This window comes from Scyliorhinus torazame, chromosome 6 (genome assembly GCF_047496885.1).
Source record: "Scyliorhinus torazame isolate Kashiwa2021f chromosome 6, sScyTor2.1, whole genome shotgun sequence".
Classification (NCBI taxonomy): Eukaryota; Metazoa; Chordata; class Chondrichthyes; order Carcharhiniformes; family Scyliorhinidae; genus Scyliorhinus; species Scyliorhinus torazame.
In genome coordinates this window covers 20,433,103-20,452,394 of record NC_092712.1, presented here as the reverse complement: position 1 = coordinate 20,452,394, position 19,292 = coordinate 20,433,103, and the positions used below count along the sequence as shown (strand labels likewise).

General features: G+C 47.3%; 1 protein-coding gene across 3 annotated transcripts in view; it reads right to left on the bottom strand.

Moving 5' to 3' along the window:
* LOC140424704 (uncharacterized) overlaps positions 1-19,292 on the bottom strand; it is a 337,233-nt gene that overhangs the window by 4,762 nt on the left and 313,179 nt on the right. For 2 of the 3 annotated variants that reach the window (XM_072508002.1, XM_072508000.1), the window contains one exon: positions 16,588-16,699. In XM_072508002.1, the coding sequence (XP_072364103.1) occupies positions 16,674-16,699 (26 nt within the window). In that variant the 3' untranslated portion in view covers positions 16,588-16,673. Of the gene's footprint in view, positions 1-14,142; positions 14,292-16,587; positions 16,700-19,292 lie in introns of all 3 variants that reach the window. The other variant, XM_072508001.1, reaches the window with a different exon arrangement.

Here is a 19,292-nt window from a genome sequence, read left to right as displayed (position 1 = left end):
TTGCTAACAGTGCCGGGTGCTAGTCAGAGTAGGAATGGCAGGATAGCTAAGATGAATACATGGCTTGAGAGATGGTGCTAGAGGGAGAGATTTAAATTCTTGAGACATTTGAACCTGTGATGATATGCATAAAGCAATTCTGTAAATAATATTATACGTGACCTCCGACCACCAGATGGCAGTGTAAACCCACCTCATGACCCTGTGTCTGGGGAGTTGGGAGTAAGTCGTGTTAGAGGATAGACGTATTTTGCAGTAGCTCTACAATAGTTAATTAGTGTTAGTAGTTTATTATTTTATTTATCTTAGTTATCTTTAGCACACAGTTGTTTCATAATAAATTATTTAAATTAGATGTTCTGTAGCTCATCATTCACTTCGGCCAGTCTACAGACTGTGACAGAACCGGATCTGGGGGAAGTGGGCCCAGTACAAACCCGATGGTGTGCACCTGGGCGGGACTGAGACCAATGTCCGAGGGGGAGTGTTTGTTCGTGCTGTTGGGGAGGGTTTCAACTAATGTGGCAGGGGGATGGGAACCGATGCAGGAAGTCTGAGGGAACTAAGTTTGGGACAGAAACAAAAAGCAGTAAGTGGAAAAGTGGAAGGCAGAGAAACCAAAGACTAAAATCAGAAAGGGCCATATCACATCATAATTTAAAGGAGCAATAAATGTCAAAAAACAAGCTTGAAGGCTGTGTCTCAATGCAAGGAACATAAAATCTGACTGCAAAAGCTTCTATAGATGTGTATGGAGAAAAAGACTGGTGAAGACAAATGTAGGTCCCTTACAGTTAGAATCAGGTGAATTCATAATGGGCAACAAAGAGATGGCAGACTAGTTGAAGAAACACTTTGGATCAGTCTTCACCAAGGAGGACACAAATAACCTTTCGGAAATACCAGGGGACAGAGGGTCTCGCATAAAGGGGGACTGAAGGAAGTCCTTATTAGTCAGGAAATTGTAATGGGGAAATTGATGGGATTAAAACCCAATATGTCCCTAGGGCCTGATGCTCTGCATCCCAGAGTACTTAAGGAAGTGGCCCTAGAAATAGTGGATGCATCGGTGATCATTTTCCAGCATTCTATAGACTCTGGAAGAGTCCCAATGGATTGGAGGGTAGCTAATGTAACACCACTTTTTAAAAAATAGAGGGAGAGAGAAAACACCTGACATTAGCCTGAATGTATTCAAGAGGCAGCTAGATATAGCACTTGGGGAGAATGGGATCAAAGATTATGGGGAGAAAGCAGGATGAGGCTATTGAGTTGAATGATCAGCCATGATTGTGATGAATGGCGGAGCAGGCTCGAAGGGCCAAAAGGTCTCCTCCTGCTCCTATCCTCAATGTATCTATGTATGTATCGGTAGTGGGGAAAATGCTGGACTCAATTACTAAGGATGAAATAACTGAGCATTTGGAAAGTGGAGACAGGATCGGTCCAAGTCAGCTTGGATTCACAAAAAGGATGAATGCTTGACAAATGTTTTGAGGATGTGACCAGTAGAGTGGACAAGGGTGAACCAGTAGATGTTGTGTACCTTTCAAAAGGCTTTTGACAAGGTCCCAAATAAGAGATTAGTGAGCAAAATGAAAGCTCATGGTTTGGGGGTTAATGTATTGACGTGGATAGAGAACTGTTTAGCAGGCAGGAAGCAGAGAGTGGGAATAAACGGGTCATTTTCAGAATGGCAGGCAGTGACTTGTGGGGTACTGCAGGGTTCAGTGCCGGGACCCTAGCTTTTCACAATATACATTAATGATTTGGACGAAGGGATTGCAATCTCTCCAAATTTGCAGATGACACTAAGCAGTGTGTGCTATGAGGTGGATGCAAAGAGGCTGCAGGGTGACTTGGACAGGCTGGCTGAGTGGGCAAATACTTGGCAAATGCAATATAATGTGGGTAAAAGAGAGGTAATCCGCTTTGGTAGTTAAAAACAGGAAGGCAGATTATTATCTGAATGGTTTCGGAAAAGGGAAGTGCAACGGGACCTGGGTGTCATGGTGGAACAGTGGCTGAAGGTTGGCATGCAGGTACACCGCTATAAATAATAGTGAAACAGAATACCCTGAGGCCTTGTTCATCCTGGTCAGGGGCTTCAACAAGGTCAACCTCAAGAGTGTCCTGCCAAAATTCCACCAACACATCTCGTGTCCCACAAGGGCCCCCACCATCCTCAGCCACTGCTACACAAACATCAAGGGCACCTACTGATCCATCCCTGACTGCACTTCAGAAAATCAGATCACTAGATGGTTGGATTTGGATTTGTTTATTGCCTCGTGTACCGAGGGACAGTGAAAAGTATTGTCCTGTGTGCAGTCCAGACAGATCATTCCACACGTGAAACAAAACATAGGACATACATAAATACACAATGTAAATACGTAGAAACAGGCATCGAGTGAAGCATACAGAGTGTAATACTGCTCAGTAGAGAAGATCTGTGAAGAGATCACATCAGTCTATAAGAGGAGTCTGATAAGAGTGGGGAAGAAGCTGTTTTTGAATCTGTTGGTGGTTAGAACATAGAACATACAGTGCAGATGGAGGCCATTCGGCCCATCGAGTCTGCACCGACCCACTTAAGCCCTCACTTCCACCCTATCCCTGTAACCCAATAACCCCTCCTGACCTGTTTGGTCACTAAGGACAATTTATCATGGCCAATCCACCTAACCTGCATGTCTTTGCACTGTGGGAGGAAGCCGGAACACCCGGAGGAAACCCACGCAGATACGGGGAGAAAGTGCAGACTCTGCACAGACAGTGACCCAGCAGGGAATCGAACCCGGGATCCTCGCGCTGTGAAGCCACAGTGCTATCCACTTGTGCTACATTGCTGCCCGGTGTTCTCAGACCTTTGTACCTTCTACCCGATGGAAGAGGTTGGAAGAGAGAATAACCCAGGTGGGAGGAGTCTTTGATAATGCTGCCCACTTTCCCCAGGCAGCAGGAGGTGTAGATGGAGTCAATGGATGGGAGGCGGGTTTGTGTGATGGGCTGGGCTGTGTTCATGACTCTCTGTAGTTTCTTCCAGTCTTGGGCTGAGCAGTTGCCATACCAGGCTGTGATGCAGCCAGACAGGATGCTTTCTCTGGTGCATCTGTTGAACTTGGCAAGAGTCAATGTGGACATGCCAAATTTCTTTAGTTTCCTGAGGAAGTATAGGCGCTGTTGTGGTTTCTTGCTCCTTTCCTGGCATATAAGCAGAAACCTAAGCGGGAAATCCAATTAAGAAGGTCGTTCAGTGCTGGTCCAAGGCAACATAAGAGCTCCGACGTGACTGCTTGGAGTCAGTGGACTGGTCCAGATTATAGAACTCAGTGGCCAACCTAAACGAGTGTGCCACCACCATCACAGACTTCATCAGTAAGTGCTGATAAAGACTGCGTGCCAAAGAAGGTAGTACATACGTTCCCCAACAAGAAACCATGGAGATTCACTCTGTATTGAAGGCCAGGTCTGAGGCGTTCAAGACAGGTGACCCTGACCTACACAAATAATCTAGGTACGACCTCTGCATAGTCATTAGGGATGCCGAGAGACAATACCAGACTAAGCTGGAGTCACAGACTAACAACACAGACTCTTGTCGGTTGTGGCAAGGCTTAAACAATATAATGGGGTACTAATGTCCTTCAGGGAAGGAAATCTGCCATCCTTACCTGGTCTGGCTTGCATGTGACTCCAGGCCAATAGCAATGTGGTTGACTCTTAACTGCCCCCCCCCCCCACCAAAGGGCAATTAGGGATGGGCAATGAATGCTGGCCCAGCCAGTCCGATGAACGAATAAAAAAAAGCAAAGCCGAGTTGAATCTCTAGCAACAGAGTATCCCTCCCCAATGAACTTAATGCATTCTCTGCTGGCTTCGAGCAGCAATCAAACATATTGTTGTCAACTGCCTCAGCAGCCTCGGACACACCCATACCTACCGCCACAGCCTCCAAGGTCAGATTGGCTTTCTAGAAAGCGAACGCTCAGAAAGTAATGGGTCCTGATGGAGTCCCTGGCCGTGCACTCAGATCCCGCGTGAACCAGCTGGCAGGTGTGTTCGTGGACATCTTCAACCTGTCCCTATTCCATTCCGAGGTTCCCACCTGCTTCAAGAGACCACCATCAATCCAGTGTCAAAGAAGATCCAGGCAACATGCCTCAACGACTACCGTCCGGTGGCCTTGACATTGATCATTATGAAGTACTTCGAGATGTTGGTCATGGGCCACATCAATTCCATACTCCCAGAATGGCTAGATCCACTGCAATTTGCATTTCCGCCACAATCGGTCCACAGCAGACGCCATCTCCCTGGTCCTTCACTCATCCCTGGAGCATCTCGACAGCAAGGACTCCTATGTCAGACTTCTATTCATTGACTACAGCTCTGCCTTCAACACCATAATCCCAGCCGAGCTCATATCCAAACTCCAAAACCTAGGACTTGGCTCCTCCCTCTGCAACTGGATCCTCAACTTCCTGACCCATAGACCACAATCAGTAAGGATAAACAACAGCACCTCCTCCACGATAGTCCTCAATACCAGGGCCTGGCAAGGCTGCGTACGTAGCCCCCTACTATACTCCCTATCCACACAGGACTGTGTCAGAATGTGGCTCCAACTCCATCTACAAGTTTACTGATGACACGACCGTAGTGGGTCAAATTTTAATCAACGACGTGTCCGAATACAGGAGGGAGATAGAGAACCTAGTGGAGTGGTGTAATGACAACAATCTCTCCCTCAACATCAGAAAAACTAAAGAGCTGGTCATTAACTTCAGGAAGCGAAGTATCGTACACACCCCTGCCTGTATTAATGGTGCCGAGGTGGAGATGCCTGTCTGCTTCAAATTCCTAGGTGTGGATATCACCAACAATCTGCCCTGGTCCATTCACGTCGACGCTACGACCAAGAAAGCACAACAGCTTCTATACGTTCTCAGGAACGTTACGGTAGCGCAATGGTTAGCACTGCTGTCTCATGGCGCCGAGGACCCCGGTTTGATCCTGGCCCTGGGTGGAGTTTGCACCTTTGCTTGAATGGGTCTCACCCCCACAACCCAAAGATGTGCAGAGTAGGTGGATTGGCCTTCAGGGAACTAAGGAAATTCGGCATGTCCACATTGACTCTTACCAATTTTTACAGATGCACCATAGAGAGCATCCTATCGGGCTGCATCACAGCCTGGTATGGCAACTGCTCGGCCCAGGACCGCAAGAAACTTCAGAGAGTGAACACAGCCCAGTCCATCACACGAACACGCCTCCACCCAGTGACTCTGTCTACATCTCCCGCTGCCTTGGGAACGCGGGCAGCATAATCAAAGAACCCTGCCAACCGGGTTATTCTCTCTTCCAACGGGCAGAAGATAGAAAAGTCTGAGAACACGCACTAGCAGATTCAAAAACAGCTTCTTCCCCACTGTCACTGGACTCCAGAATGACCCTCTTATGGACTGAACTGATCTCTCCACACATCTTCTCTACTGAGTAGTACTACACTCCGTATGCTTCTCCCGATGTCCATGTCTATGTATTTACAATGTGTACTTACCGTATGTCCTATGTTTTTCATGTATGGAACGTTCTGCAGAACAATTCTTTTCACTGTACCTCGGTACATGTGACAATAAATTTATATTTAAATCTAAATGTAATCATATGGGGGAAGACAGGATCAGGGCATTAAACTTGATGATCAACCATGATCATACTGAATGGTGGAGGAGTCTCAAAGGGCTAAATAGCCTCTTTCTGCTTCTATTTCCTATGTGTATGTTTCTAGCAGCCTTACCAAACTGCTTTTATTCCCACCTGGACTTTTTCTGGTAACTTTCGCAACTGCATTTTAGTCTCATTTCAAATTCTCCACAACCTTCAAAGAGTTTTAAAAAGTCTTAGCAATTGCAAAAGCCAGTTTGGAGCTCCAAGCACTTTAAAATCCCTCAACACTAAACCCATATGTTCAGTGTTCTCTTTTTAAATGTATTTATGGGATGTGGGCGTCGCTGGTGTAGGCCAGCATTTATTCCCCATCTGTAGTTGCCCTTCAGAAGGTGGTGAGTGAGCTGCCTTGTTGAACCGCTGCAATCGTTCAGGTGTAGGCACACCCATTGTGCTGTTAGGGAGGGAGTTCCAGGATGTTGCCCCAGCGACAGTGAAGGAACGGCGATATATTTCCAAGTCAGGGTGGTGAGTGACTTGGAGGGGAACCTCCAGGTGGTGGGGTTCCCAGGTATCTGCTGCCCTTGTCCTTCTAGATGGTAGCGGTCGTGGGTTTGGAAGTTGTTATCCAAGGGACCTTGTAATATCCCGCCTGGGGCCTATGGGATGAAATGATTATCTTCCCCGTGTCCCTTGCAGAGTGCAAACTCCCTCGCTAACGCAGGGGATCTCTATTAATCTTTGTATAAAAGATCGGTCTGTAAGGCACTGACCAGAGCAGGAATCCGGTAAGGATCTACCGGCCAGTGTATATATCGGGTTGTAAATAAAACCACGTTGCTTTATTTTACTCAGTGTGGACTCCAATGTTCTTATACTGGCGACGAGGAGTAAACCGGTTTGCTGTCGACACAGCGACCTACTTGGCTGAGACACCTCCCCGATTTTCTGGACCCATGTCTGGATTTACTTGATTCACCGTGCCTCTGTTTGGGCAGTTAGATGCATTTGATGCCGGTGTTCAAGACTGGAACCAGTTTGCAGAAAGGATGCGTTACTTCTTCTGAGCCAACATCATGGAAAATGAGTGCCAGATGGTTGTACTGGTTTAGCACAGTGGGCTAAATAGCTGGCTTTTAAGGCAGGCCAGCAGCGCGGGTTCAATTCCTGTACCAGCCTCCCTGAACAGGTGGCGGAATGTGGCGACTAGGGGCTTGTCACAAGTAACTTCATTTGAAACCTACTTGTAACAATAAGCGATTTTTCTTTTCATTTTCATTTCATTTCATTTCATTACTATTGACAGTCTGTTTTTGGGGTGATCCGTAGTCTCACATATCCAGCAGTGGCAGATACACAATCGTTCGACCAGCTCGTGGCACTTGTGACGCAACATTTTAACTCGGCACCATCAATAATCGTTCAAAGATATTGGTTTAATACAGCATAGAGATCCCCTGGTGAGTCCGTCACCGAGTTCGTATCATGGCTACAGAAGATAGCCGTGCCCCCCAGGGAACCTCCTGTGGTCTTGACAGATGGAGCACTGTTGGGCCAACACACTGATCTTCATTTTGGACACTCCAGGTGCCTGTTGTGAAGGCCCTTCAACACGATTGCCTGGCCCTTCACCAGAACAATAACCCTCATGCCCCACAGGGGGACACCACCTTCCACAGTCAGCTCTGAGAACTTGGAGGAGGAAGCTTCAACTCCCCTGGTAGCTGTCAATGCTGGCCACCGAATCGCACCAGATGCCCAAGGATGTGGTCGGCCTGTGTCCAGTCATGAATACATGATGCATGCAATCAGCATGTGCAATCTGTGTCTCTGGGCAGTGGGAAAAAGAATATTAGCATGAAACTGCTTTATCAGAAATGCTGAAATAGAAAAAGAAGGCCTGGTGGTCATATTTGGTGTACACAGGTTTCATCAGTATGTCTACGGCTGCCATTTCTTTATCGTCATGGAGCACAAGCCGTTGCTGGGTCTCTTCTATGAAGACAGGGGATCCCGCCAATTGTGTCTGCAAGGATTCAGCACCGGGCCTTGTTATTGGCTGCTTACAAATATTCGTGCTCCATCTGTCAAGGCCACCGGAAGCTCCCTGGGGGGGCACCCCTCCAACCTTGGGAGTGATCAGGACCCCTTTGAGCTGGCATACACGCCGATCTTGCCGGTCCTGGGTTTATTGTTCCTCATTCGGGTGAATGCCCAGTCCAAGTGGCTGGAGGTTCACAGGATGGCGACAATCACCTCTCGGATAACCACTGAGCAAGTTCATAGAGTTTGTTCAGAGAATTTACAGTGCAGAAGGAGGCCATTCAGCCAATCGAGTCTGCACCGGTCCTTGGAAAGAGCACCCCACTTAAGCCCAACACATCCACCCCATCCTCCTTTATCCCCGTAACCCAGTAGCCCCACCTAACCTTTTTGGACACTAAGGGCAATTTAGAATAGCCAATCCACCTAACCCGCACATCTTTGGACTGTGGGAGGAAACCGGAGCACCCGGAGGAAACCCACGCAGCCACGGGGAAAACGTGCAGACTCCGCACAGACAGTGACCCAAGCCGGGAATCGAGCCTGGGACCCTGGAGCTGTGAAGCAACTGTGCTAACCACTATGCTACTGTGCTGCCATTTTCTTTTTCCAATCACGGAATCCCTGAGGTATCCGTGAGAGATAAAAGGGCCTCTGTCATAAGGAAAGTGTTTGCCACTTTTATGAAGAGCAATGGGAGTCACCATGCCCGCACTTCCCCATACCATCCGACATTGGATGGCTTGGCAGAGAGGGGCGTGTAAATGGTTAAACGGGAGATAAAGAAACTCACTTCAGGCTCAATGGACACCAGGCTGGCAAGATTTTTATTCTCATACAGGACCATGCTGCATGCAGTAACTGGGGTGGCCCCCGCTGAGATTTTAATGGGTCGTAGGCTTTGTCCACGACTGAGTTTGATTAACCCAGACATTGGTGTGCAGGTGCCCGGTAACCAAGGTTTGCAAGGGTGTTGCCCAGTCCAACGATGACCTCTTCGACACTTTGTACCTGACGGTGCTGTGTTCATTCGTAACTCCAACAATGGCGCTCGCTGGCTCTCTGGAATTGTCGTCCGTCAAACAGGACCAGTCTCTTACCAAGTTCGGGTCCAGGGGCAACTGGTGCAGCGGCATATAGATCACATTTTCTCACAGAGGTTAATCCCTCATGAGGTTCCTCGGCAGGAACCTCTCCTGGATCCTCTGGCTACTTTGCTGAACCAGCCTGCTGGAATGACTCTGGTCTCTCTCGATGTTGACATGCCCAACGTTGTATCTTCCGGCTCCGAAATGGAGACGCAGGCCTCTGAGGTCTTGGACACCGATCAGCTGCCACCCACTGTTCAAACACCATGGCGTTCCTGCCACAAACAATGTTCATCAGAAAGGTGTATGCCGATTGATCCGGCACATCATCTACATGACGATTTGCTGGAGCCGGAATTAATCCAACCTTCTCTGCCCGCTCCTCCATCTCGGCCTCATCGGTTATTGAGAGGTTCTTCGCTCTTTGTGAGGGAGGAATGTAACAGCACACATGGGACCTGCAGGCTGGGAATGGTTATCTCCTGTGTGGTCCTTGCGGTGTACGAGCTCCCTCGCTAGGGGCAGGGAAACTCTATTAACCTTTGTATAAAAGGTTGGCCAGTAAGGCACTGACCAGAACAGGAACCTGGCAGGGAGCTACCGGGCAGTGTATATATCGTGTTGTAAATAAAACTATGTTTCTTTATTTTACTTAGTGTGGAGTCATTGTGCCCTTATTAAACTTCTCATACTTATATCCATTAGATTCACAAACTCCAAACCAATGAAGAAAGTTTAATAATCCCTCAAACTGCCCAAGTATTTTATAACCAAGTGCTTTCCAATCACGTCCCTTCACGCTTGTGTGCTTTTGAAGTGGTTAGTTGGAAAATGACAGCACTTAACTCTCTTTGAAGTGGTCGATGTTTATAAACATTGTGGTTCGAGCACTCTATAGAGTTACTCAACCACAAAGGAAGATGAGTAAAGCAAGGCTGACAGCTGTGTGTGGAAACTGTCAATCATAGCCTGGTAAGGGAAATGAATGAAAGGCTTGCAGCTCAAGGATTTGAGGGGTTCCAATACAGCTGTCTGGTTTTTCTTTCCAAGGATTGACACATGGTGCTTTCTTTTTTTTAATATAAATTTAGAGTACCCAATTCATTTTTTCCAATTAAGAGGCAATTTAGCGTGGCCAATCCACCTATCCTGCACATCTTTGGGTTGTGGGGGTGAGTCCCATGCAGACACGGGGAGAATGTGCAAACTCCACACGGACAGTGACCCAGAGCCGGGATCGAACCTGGGACCTCGGCGCCGTGACGCAGCAGTGCTAACCACTGTGCCACCGTGCTGCTCCGCATGGCGCTTTCTGTATCTGAGCAAGCAGGTGCTTCCCAGGTGAGTGTTACAACAGTACCTTTTTCACTGCCTCTGTCTGGATTACTCTCTAGATTTCAGACAGGGCTCTCGTTTCTGAGGGTCTGAGGGAGGTCCCTTTAGTTAGGGGGTCTTGGGTGGTATCTTTATGTAGGAGGTCTCTTGGAGGTTTTCCCCTTTAGAGGAACTCTGTGGTGGGTGTGGGTAGGATCACCCCCATACTCAGGGGAAGGGGGGGGGCACCCAGATAATCCGGAGGCTGAATTGCAATGAGGAGGGTAGTGGCCAGCCACGCACAATGATAGCTCGATAGCGGGAGGGAATCCCTTGCAATCCTCGCCATGCATAATTTTCATAGATTATCATAGAATTTACAGTGCAGAAGGAGGCCATTCAGCCCATTGAGTCTGCACTGGCTCTTGGAAAGAGCACCCTACCCAAGGTCAACACCTCCACCCTGCCCCCACAACCCAGTAATGCCAGCCAACACTAAGGGCAATTTTGGACACTAAGGGCAATTTATCATGGCCAATCCACCTAACCTGCACATCTTTGGACTGTGGGAGGAAACCGGAGCACCCGGAGGAAACCCACACACACAGGGAGGATGTGCAGACTCCGCACAGACAGTGACCCAAGCTGGAATCGAACCTGGGACCCTGGAGCTGTGAAGCAATTGTGCTATCCACAATGCTACCGTGCTGCCCAAATTTTGCTCACTTGCTGAACTGCGTGTTGCGATTCAACTCTGGCAGAATAGGCTGGATTCCCCATCGGCGGGGTCCTCTGCTTTTCCGGTAGCGGACTCACATTGGAGAGAGAATCAAGGTGGCCTTCTGGAGAGAATCAGCTGGATCTTTTTGGAGAGAGTTAGTTAGATTTCTTCAATGGGCTTCCAGAATCAAAACTGAAACCAAACTCAACCCTTGGGACTCTGAAAAACATATCAATGGGATCAGATCCAATCATCACCTATTACCAGGCAGAGCTCAACCATTTGGGCCAATTCACTGGACACCAGTCAATCAATTAAACTGAGTCCTCACTGATGCTGGCCAGTCTGCAATCAGCAGTTTAAACCTGCACAGCCTCCAGATTCTTCTGTTTGAATTCTGTTTAAGATGCAGGCTGCTTGCCTTAAAGTCTCTGGTCTATTAATTATCCATGGATCAAAAACGTAACGGAAAAAATAAAAGAAGGGGGACAAAAGGGAATAAACAGGAAGGACCCTTACAATACCCGGCGTCTTCGAGGGTCACCCCAGGCCCTGGTTGGTTTGTGGGGGACAAGGACTAGCTGCTGAGGTCAAGGTGTGTAAAGGCCCAAGACCGAGGCGGAGAACCCGTTACATACATCCATCTGGACGGACTGCCATTGAGCGGTGCATTGGGCTGTTAAAGATATAGTTCCACTGCCTGGACCGCTCTGTCGGAGCTCTTCAATGCAGCCCCTAGAGGGTGTTCTGCATCATTGTGGAATGCTGCGCCCTCCATAACCTGGCATAGCAGCAAGGTGAGATGATGGAGGAGGAGAAACATGTGGCTTTTTCTGAGGAGGCGGAGGTCCAAGATGGAGTCAGGACGAGGATGAGCCCAAGGAGGTTCCGGAGAATGGAAGACAAATTTCACCATCTGCCAAGGCGGGATTCTAACCTGGGTCCCCAGAGTATGACTCTGGTCTCTGGATTACTACTCCAACAACAATGCCATTATGCTACTGCCTCCCCTGTAATTGAGGATGGCAGGCTATGTTGAGAGAACAGTGAATAAAGCAGATAGTATCTTTGAGAATTGAGTATAAGAGTAAGGAGGTCATGTTGAACTTCGATGAGACACGAGTTAGGCCTCATCTGGTGTATGGTGTCCAATTCTGGGCACCATACATGAGGAAGGACATGAAAGCATTGGAGAGACTACAGAGGAGATTCACAAGAATAATTCCAACGGTAAAGAACTGCATCTGAGGATAGATCGGAGAATTTGGAATTGCTTTCCTTGGAGAGGAGGTGGAATAAAGACTTGATAAAGGTTTTCAAGATCCTGAGGTATCTGCATAGAGTAAATATTGAGTCTCCGCTCATGAGGACATCAAGAACTGGAGGATGCAGATTCCCACATAATCATGATTCGTGAAATGTTGAATGAGCATTTGAGTTAGATGATCCCATATTTGGGAAGAATTTTGGAAGTGGCCCAAGTTGGGTCCCAGGTGTTGCCGTGGCGAGGCTGGGTCCGGTATCGTCTGAAGAGAAAGTGCAGGACAAGAGTTTGAGGAGCACTCAGATCAGTTACATGGACGGAAGTCGATACAAGAGCCAGTGTACAGCCTGTTCCAATTGTGCCAGCCACTAGTGTTGCCATTGGTCAAAGGAGTAAAGTGGCTGATCAGCAGAGAGCAGGCCAAAGAATTGGTCCCAATGAAGCTGAGGAAACAGTGGAAAGTGATGTGCTTGTACCAAGAGTCCAACCAAAACTACCTCTCCAGATGAACCACAGCCAGTTGAGCTATGTCACACTCAGAGAAAACAGAAGTCCCCTGACAGAGTGAGGTGAGGAGAGAGGATCCTCACATCACAGGACAGGTGCCAGTCACTGATGGGGACAGGGTGCAGTGTGCCCTACATCATATCGAAGAGGCGGGGAGGGGTGGTGGCGGTGTGGACTTTACCTCAGGGTGACCATTAACCCAGTGACATTGGATGGTCACAGAAATCCTCATTTTGCTGACATTCTCTGTCTCTTCCCGCTCTACCCGCAGAGACATGGGCTTTGGAATCCCGCCAGCTCTGCTCGCCATCTACCTGTATGATGTACGGTGGCGAAAGCACCAGGATCGGTCCAGGGAGGAACCTGCACAAGAGGAGCCTTCCTCATAAGAGCAGGAGCCAGCCGGTGAGGCTCAGATGCCAGCTGAGGTCCAACAGGCCGTGGAGGCGGTGAGAACATAGAAACCATAGAACGTAGGAAAAATACAGCACAGAACAGGCCCTTCGGCCCACGATGTTGTGCCAAACCTTTGTCCTAGATTAATCATAGATTATCATTGAATTTACAGTGCAGAAGGAGGCCATTCAGCCCATTGAGTCTGCACCGGCTCTTGGAAAGAGCCCCCTACCCAAAGTCAACACCTGCACCCAACACTAAGGGCAATTTTGGACACTAAGGGCAATTTATCATGGCCAATCCACCTAACCTGCACATCTTTGGACTGTGGGAGGAAACCGGAGCACCCGGAGGAAACCCACGCACACACGGGGAGGATGTGCAGACTCCGCACAGACAGTGACCCAAGCCGGAATCGAACCTGGGACCTGGAGCTGTGAAGCAATTGTGCTATCCACAATGCTACCGTGCTGCCCTTAAGAATAAATAAATCTACACTATATCATTTTTCCGTAATCCATGTACCTATCCAATAGCTGCTTGAAGGTCCCTAATGTTTCCTACTCAACTACTTCCACAGGCAGTGCATTCCATGCCCCACTACTCTCTGGGTAAAGAACCTACCTCTGACATCCCCCCTATATCTTCCACCTTTCACCTTAAATTTATGTCCCCTTGTAATGGTTTGTTCCACCCGGGGAAAAAGTCTCTGACTGTCTACTCTATCTATTCCCCTGATCATCTTATAAACCTCTATCAAGTCGCCCCTCATCCTCCTCCATTTTAATGAGAAAAGGCCTAGCACCCTCAACTTTTCCTCGTAAGACCTACTCTCCATTCCAGGCAACATCCTGGTAAATCTCCTTTGCACCTTTTCCAGAGCTTCCACATCCTTCCTAAAATGAGGCGACCAGAAGGAGGTGGCGGGCGGATCAGTTCAGGTTTACCGACTGTCTTTTGAGGAGCTGTCGGCCCACGTGTGCCAAAGCCAATTCCGGCTCACCAGAGTCAGTGCACTGCCTACTAGATGGTGGCGCACTTGGCTTCACAGGGGTATGGATGAGGATACCTGCTCCCAGTGGCCGTCAAGGTGGTGGTTGTCCTAAACCCAGGAGCCTGATCACTAACATTACCCACTGAGGTGATAGTCTCTGCGATGGTAGATGGTGTTGGTGAAAGCAGTGTTGAAATGTTGGTGTCTTCCCTGGAGTGCTGAGGGGATGCTGAGGATCTGGATAGGGGGCAGCGACTCCGGACGGCCCAACCTCATCTGATGGTGATCCTGCAAGACAAAAGACATGGGGTGAGATCTTGGGAAAGCTGGTCTCTGGGAGAGGGGTGACTCACTTGATGTTGGGACACCGGTGTTGCATTGGGCTACCACTTATTTGGCACATGTCGACCTCCAGGACATAGAGAGACACTGGGAGGTGGGTTCTATGGGAGGGGGGGGGGGGGGGGCCTGTAGCTAACATGTGTGTGCAAGGCTCCTGGCCAAAGAGGACAATACAAGTGTTGGGGTTTGGGGGAGGGTGGGTTTTTAGGGAGATGCAGGAAGATGGGGTGTTGTTGGCCTCTAGGGGATTGGGGAATGATGTGAGGAGAGAGGGGCGGGAGTGATGTCAGGGGCACAGAGGTGGTGACTCACCCAAGCTGCTCGAAGGAGGTTGTTTATCTTCTTCCTTCATTGCACGCTGGTCCTCCTGGTGAGGCTGGCAGCACTGACAGCCTCTGCCTCCTCATCCCAGGCGCTGTTGAGAAGGGCGGGCTTGAGTCTCTGCCCCACCCTGGGAAAGAGGGTGTCCCTCCTCTCCTCAATGGCATTCAGCATATGGTCAATCTCAGACTCAGGAGGAAAGCCTTTGTACATCCATCTTCTTGGCTGAATGTAGTTATGTGCTTATGTAGTTACATTGTATATGTTGTGTTGCCCTATTATGTATTTTCTTTTATTCCCTTTTCTGTTCATGTACTTAATGATCTGTTGAGCTGCTCGCAGAAAAACACTTTTCACTGTACCTCGGTACACGTGACAATAAACAAATCCAATCCAATCCAATCCAATGGAGTGACAGTTTGTGGTGAGTGGAGAGCTTATAAGCAGCTCCAGCCTGTGGGGTTGTTCCAGGCGAATCCCGACCCCAGCGAATCAGACACCAGCGGGGCAGGGAAACACTTGGGCTACAAGTGGACAGCGCTTTGGCCCATTTGGTTGCCCTGAATTTTGCATGGCACTCCCAGCGGGAGCACAAATTCTATGCAATTCACTTTTGCTGGAAGAACATATGTAAAGGGGAAACAAATAGTAACAGTTAAGGTTATAGTATGATTTAAGAATTAGATATTCATCAAATAACAGAAAAGAGGTTCCAAATTGTTACAAAAATTCTAATTGATCTTTGTAATCCTTAAAGCACAAGTTAGTAGAATCTGCAGCAGGGTAGTGAGCCTCAATAACATGTTTGGGAACAGAAGGTAACAGTTATATCAGTAGCAGATAGGGACAGTAAACAATACCAAGATAAGCAGACCAAGGCAGGCCAGCAGCACGGTTCAATTCCCGTACCAGCCTCCCCGAACAGGCGCCGGAATGTGGCAACTAGGGGCTTTTCACAGTAACTTCATTTGAAGCCTACTTGTGACAATAAGCGATTTTCATTTCAAGTACCTGCAAGGGTATAGGTGAAAGTGCTGTTTATTTGCAGCACCAAATCAAAACTTTAAACAGTGATTGTGCATGTGTTGAAAAATATATAAATATGTCCCACAATTTGACAACCGAGTTGGTTCAGCGAGCTTGTTTGTTGAGCTATCTCCCCCGGCATATGCCTGAATAATTCGATACATGCAAAGAAGGTAGGAGCAGGAGGAAATGTCTGTAAACCTGCTCTGAGAAGCCCTGTGAATCGGACTTTCTGGAGGAAAAGTTAGGACTTGTCCATGCTCGTGCAAGTACAGTTTTAATCGCTTTATAAGCCTTCGCTACTTTCAAATAACCGCTTTGGCAATGAAAAATGACTTTCACAGGTCTCATTCTTTCAGTTTTTAACCATTGTAAATTTGAAATAAAATATTTTGTCTCGTTCTGTTTCTCTCAATGCTCTTTAAGGCCCCTCTTTATCTGGTTTTCCGTTTGTGATTTTGCATGGAATTATTTATTCTAATTTACATTTCCTAGTCCAGAATCTGCACACTTTGGCAATCATTTTCTGCCTTATTTGAAGGCCTAGATAATCCTTGGAGGGTATTGCGCAATAATTACTTTTCAGGCACAGCAGGTCCCACCCAGTTCATAAGCTCATAGAAAGCCAATGAACAAGTGTGAGTGCAGTGACTGACGGACACCGTTTCATTCCTTCTGATCGGCTCATATCGGAAAATGAATGTGAAATACCAACATTGTGGATACAAAGCTTTCATCGATTAGCATTCCTAATACCAGCCTCCCCGAACAGGCGCCGGAATGTGGCGACTAGGGGCTTTTCACAGTAACTTCATTTGAAGCCTACTTGTGACAATAAGCGATTTTCATAATGTTTTGAAATAGGAGATCATTTTTATCTCAATCCAGAACATACCTGGAAAGTCACAACTTGTGTCCTATACATCAGAATTATTGTCCGAATTATTGTTCCGTAAGCATTGGTCCGTGATCTGGGTTTCGTCAGGTTTTACGTTTTCCAGGTATTGCTGTCAAAAAGCAAAAAATATTGTGACATTGAACATTGAAAATTGAACATTAATATTATTGAATTCCTGAATGTTTTCCTTCATCAAACCTCCTCACCCCTTGTGTTCACTTCATGTTCGTGTTCATAACAAACTGTTTCACCCAAATAACTATTGTGCACAGGCCCACTGCCCCGTCCCATCTCCGTAACCCTGTAACCTGACCTAACCTGTACATGTTTGCACAGCAGGCTGCAATTTTAGCATGGCCAATCCACCTAACCTGCACATTTTTGGACTGTCGAGGAAACGGGAGCATCCGGCGGAAACCCACCCAGACACAAGGAGAATGTGCAAATTCCACACTGACAGTGAGCCAAGGCTGGAATTGAACCTGTGTCCCTGGTGCTGTTGGGCAGCAATGCTAGCCACTTGTGTTACCGTGCCACCCCTATTGTTACCTCTGGAGTGCCCCAAGATCCTAACTTTGCCCCCCCTATTTTTCCACATGCTGCTCCTCAGAAACATCACCTGCAAACACATCATGTGCATTTTCAATAAACAGCTCTATCTCACTGTAGTAGCGAGACCCTTTTAAGGGGCAAGCTCTTGGGGGTCATGTGACCCATTTGTCCACTCGGACGCTAGTGAGTAAATTCCTGTGGCTGAGCAGGGGCTTTTAACCTCTGACTGGATCTTGGAGTTAATGATGATGACCTGTACCACAATAGTTCTTGTTGTAAGCAAATAGTTCTTGGTTGGTTGCTAACTGGTGGTCACCAATAGTCTCCATTATTACACTTGCAATGAAAAAAGTGGTACTCGATTGCAGAGGCAAGGTGCAGAAGGCATACCGTTGGAACAATAATTGATCTGAGCAATCAAAAAATGACTGATCACCGCACCATTCAACGCCATTGAGGAGGACTGGGTGCATTATGTAGAGTGCTTACAATATGTTTTGAAAGGCATAGACATAGAATTTACAGTGCAGAAGGAGGCCATTTGGCCCATCGAGTCCACACCGGAAAGACCAACCCACCTAAGCCCACACCTCCACCCTATCCCGACAACCCAGTAACGCCAGCTAATATTTTTGAACACGATGGGCAATTTAGCATGGCCAATCCACCTAACCTGCACATCTTTGGACTGTGGGAGGAAACCGGAGCACCCGGAGGAAACCCACGCACACACGGGGAGAACGTGCAGACTCCGCACACGCAGTGACCCAAGCTGGGAATAGAACCTGAGACCCTGGAGATGTGAAGCAACTGTGCTAACCACTGTACTACCATGCTGCCCAGCTAATGGAATAGAGAGGGAGGACAAGAAGAGAATCATAGTTGTTATGGGAGAGGCGTTTTCAGAACCCCAAAATGTATAATGGAGTTCAACCAACCTCCCCCTTTAATGTATTTGTTGCTTTTCCGAGCACACGGCTTGTACTCCAGGTGTGGGATTACAATTATGGACACGTGGGTTTTTTAAACACAAAACAATATTTATTCCATGAACTCAACTTAACCCTTTTAAATAAACATTGGATCTCTTAACACCCCCTTACTTCAAAGATAACTCCAAAAATATTACAACACTAAATAATCCTTCAGTTATTCCTTCAAGATAGATTCATTTTTCATTTTTGCATCATCCACTAAGAAATGCACACAGTAAGTATACATTTTCATTTAAAGAAAACAACACACTCAAACAGGTATAATAATATAGTCCATTTTTCTTTGTTCTTCTTCCTCCTACCGAAATCCTTCTCGATTGACAATCTCTTTGAACAAGAAAGTCTCTGCACGATCCATCCATTCCTCTACTCCTCGCAATTCTCTTTAGAATCAGATACTTTAGTTCAATCTGACCACAGAGTCCCTTGCAATTCTCCAATACAGGAGCATTGGTGATCACAGCTTTCAGGCAGTCAAATGCCTGTTGAAAGTCCGCTGTCCATTGAATTTTTTTACGTTTCTTCAGCAATTCCATCAGTGGAATAATCACGCCACAAAACCTTTGCACAACTGTTCGATCAAATCCACTCATGCTAAGAAATCGCATTATTACCCTTCGTCTTGAGGGTCTCGGAAACTCCACAAGGAAAGTGATTCAGGCTTCTCCAAATTCACTTTCGGCTAGGTTCATCACCAAACCCGCCTCCTGAAGTCGATCGAAGAACTCCATACGATGTTTTAAATGTTCTTTCCATGTCTGGAAGTTGTAAATAAAAGCAGATTGGCCCAGTTTTTCAATGCAATCCTCCAAACGCAGGATAGGATAAGAGTACATTCTTGTAACTGCATTCATCTTTCGATAGTCCACACACAACCGTTGGGTACCGTCTGGTTTAGGTACCATCACTATGGGTGAACTCCACTGGCTGCAACCCACTTCAATTATGCCCTAAGCATACTCTCAATCTCTCTGTTAACCTGTGCCAATTTTAAAGGGTTAAGTCTGTATGGATGTTGTTTGCTCGGAACAGCATTTCCCACATCTATATCATGTATAGCCATTTTAGTACCTCCCAATTTATCTCTACAAACTTGCCCATGTGATATCAATAACTCTTTCAGGTCAGTTTGTTTTTCCTCTGGAAGGTAACTTA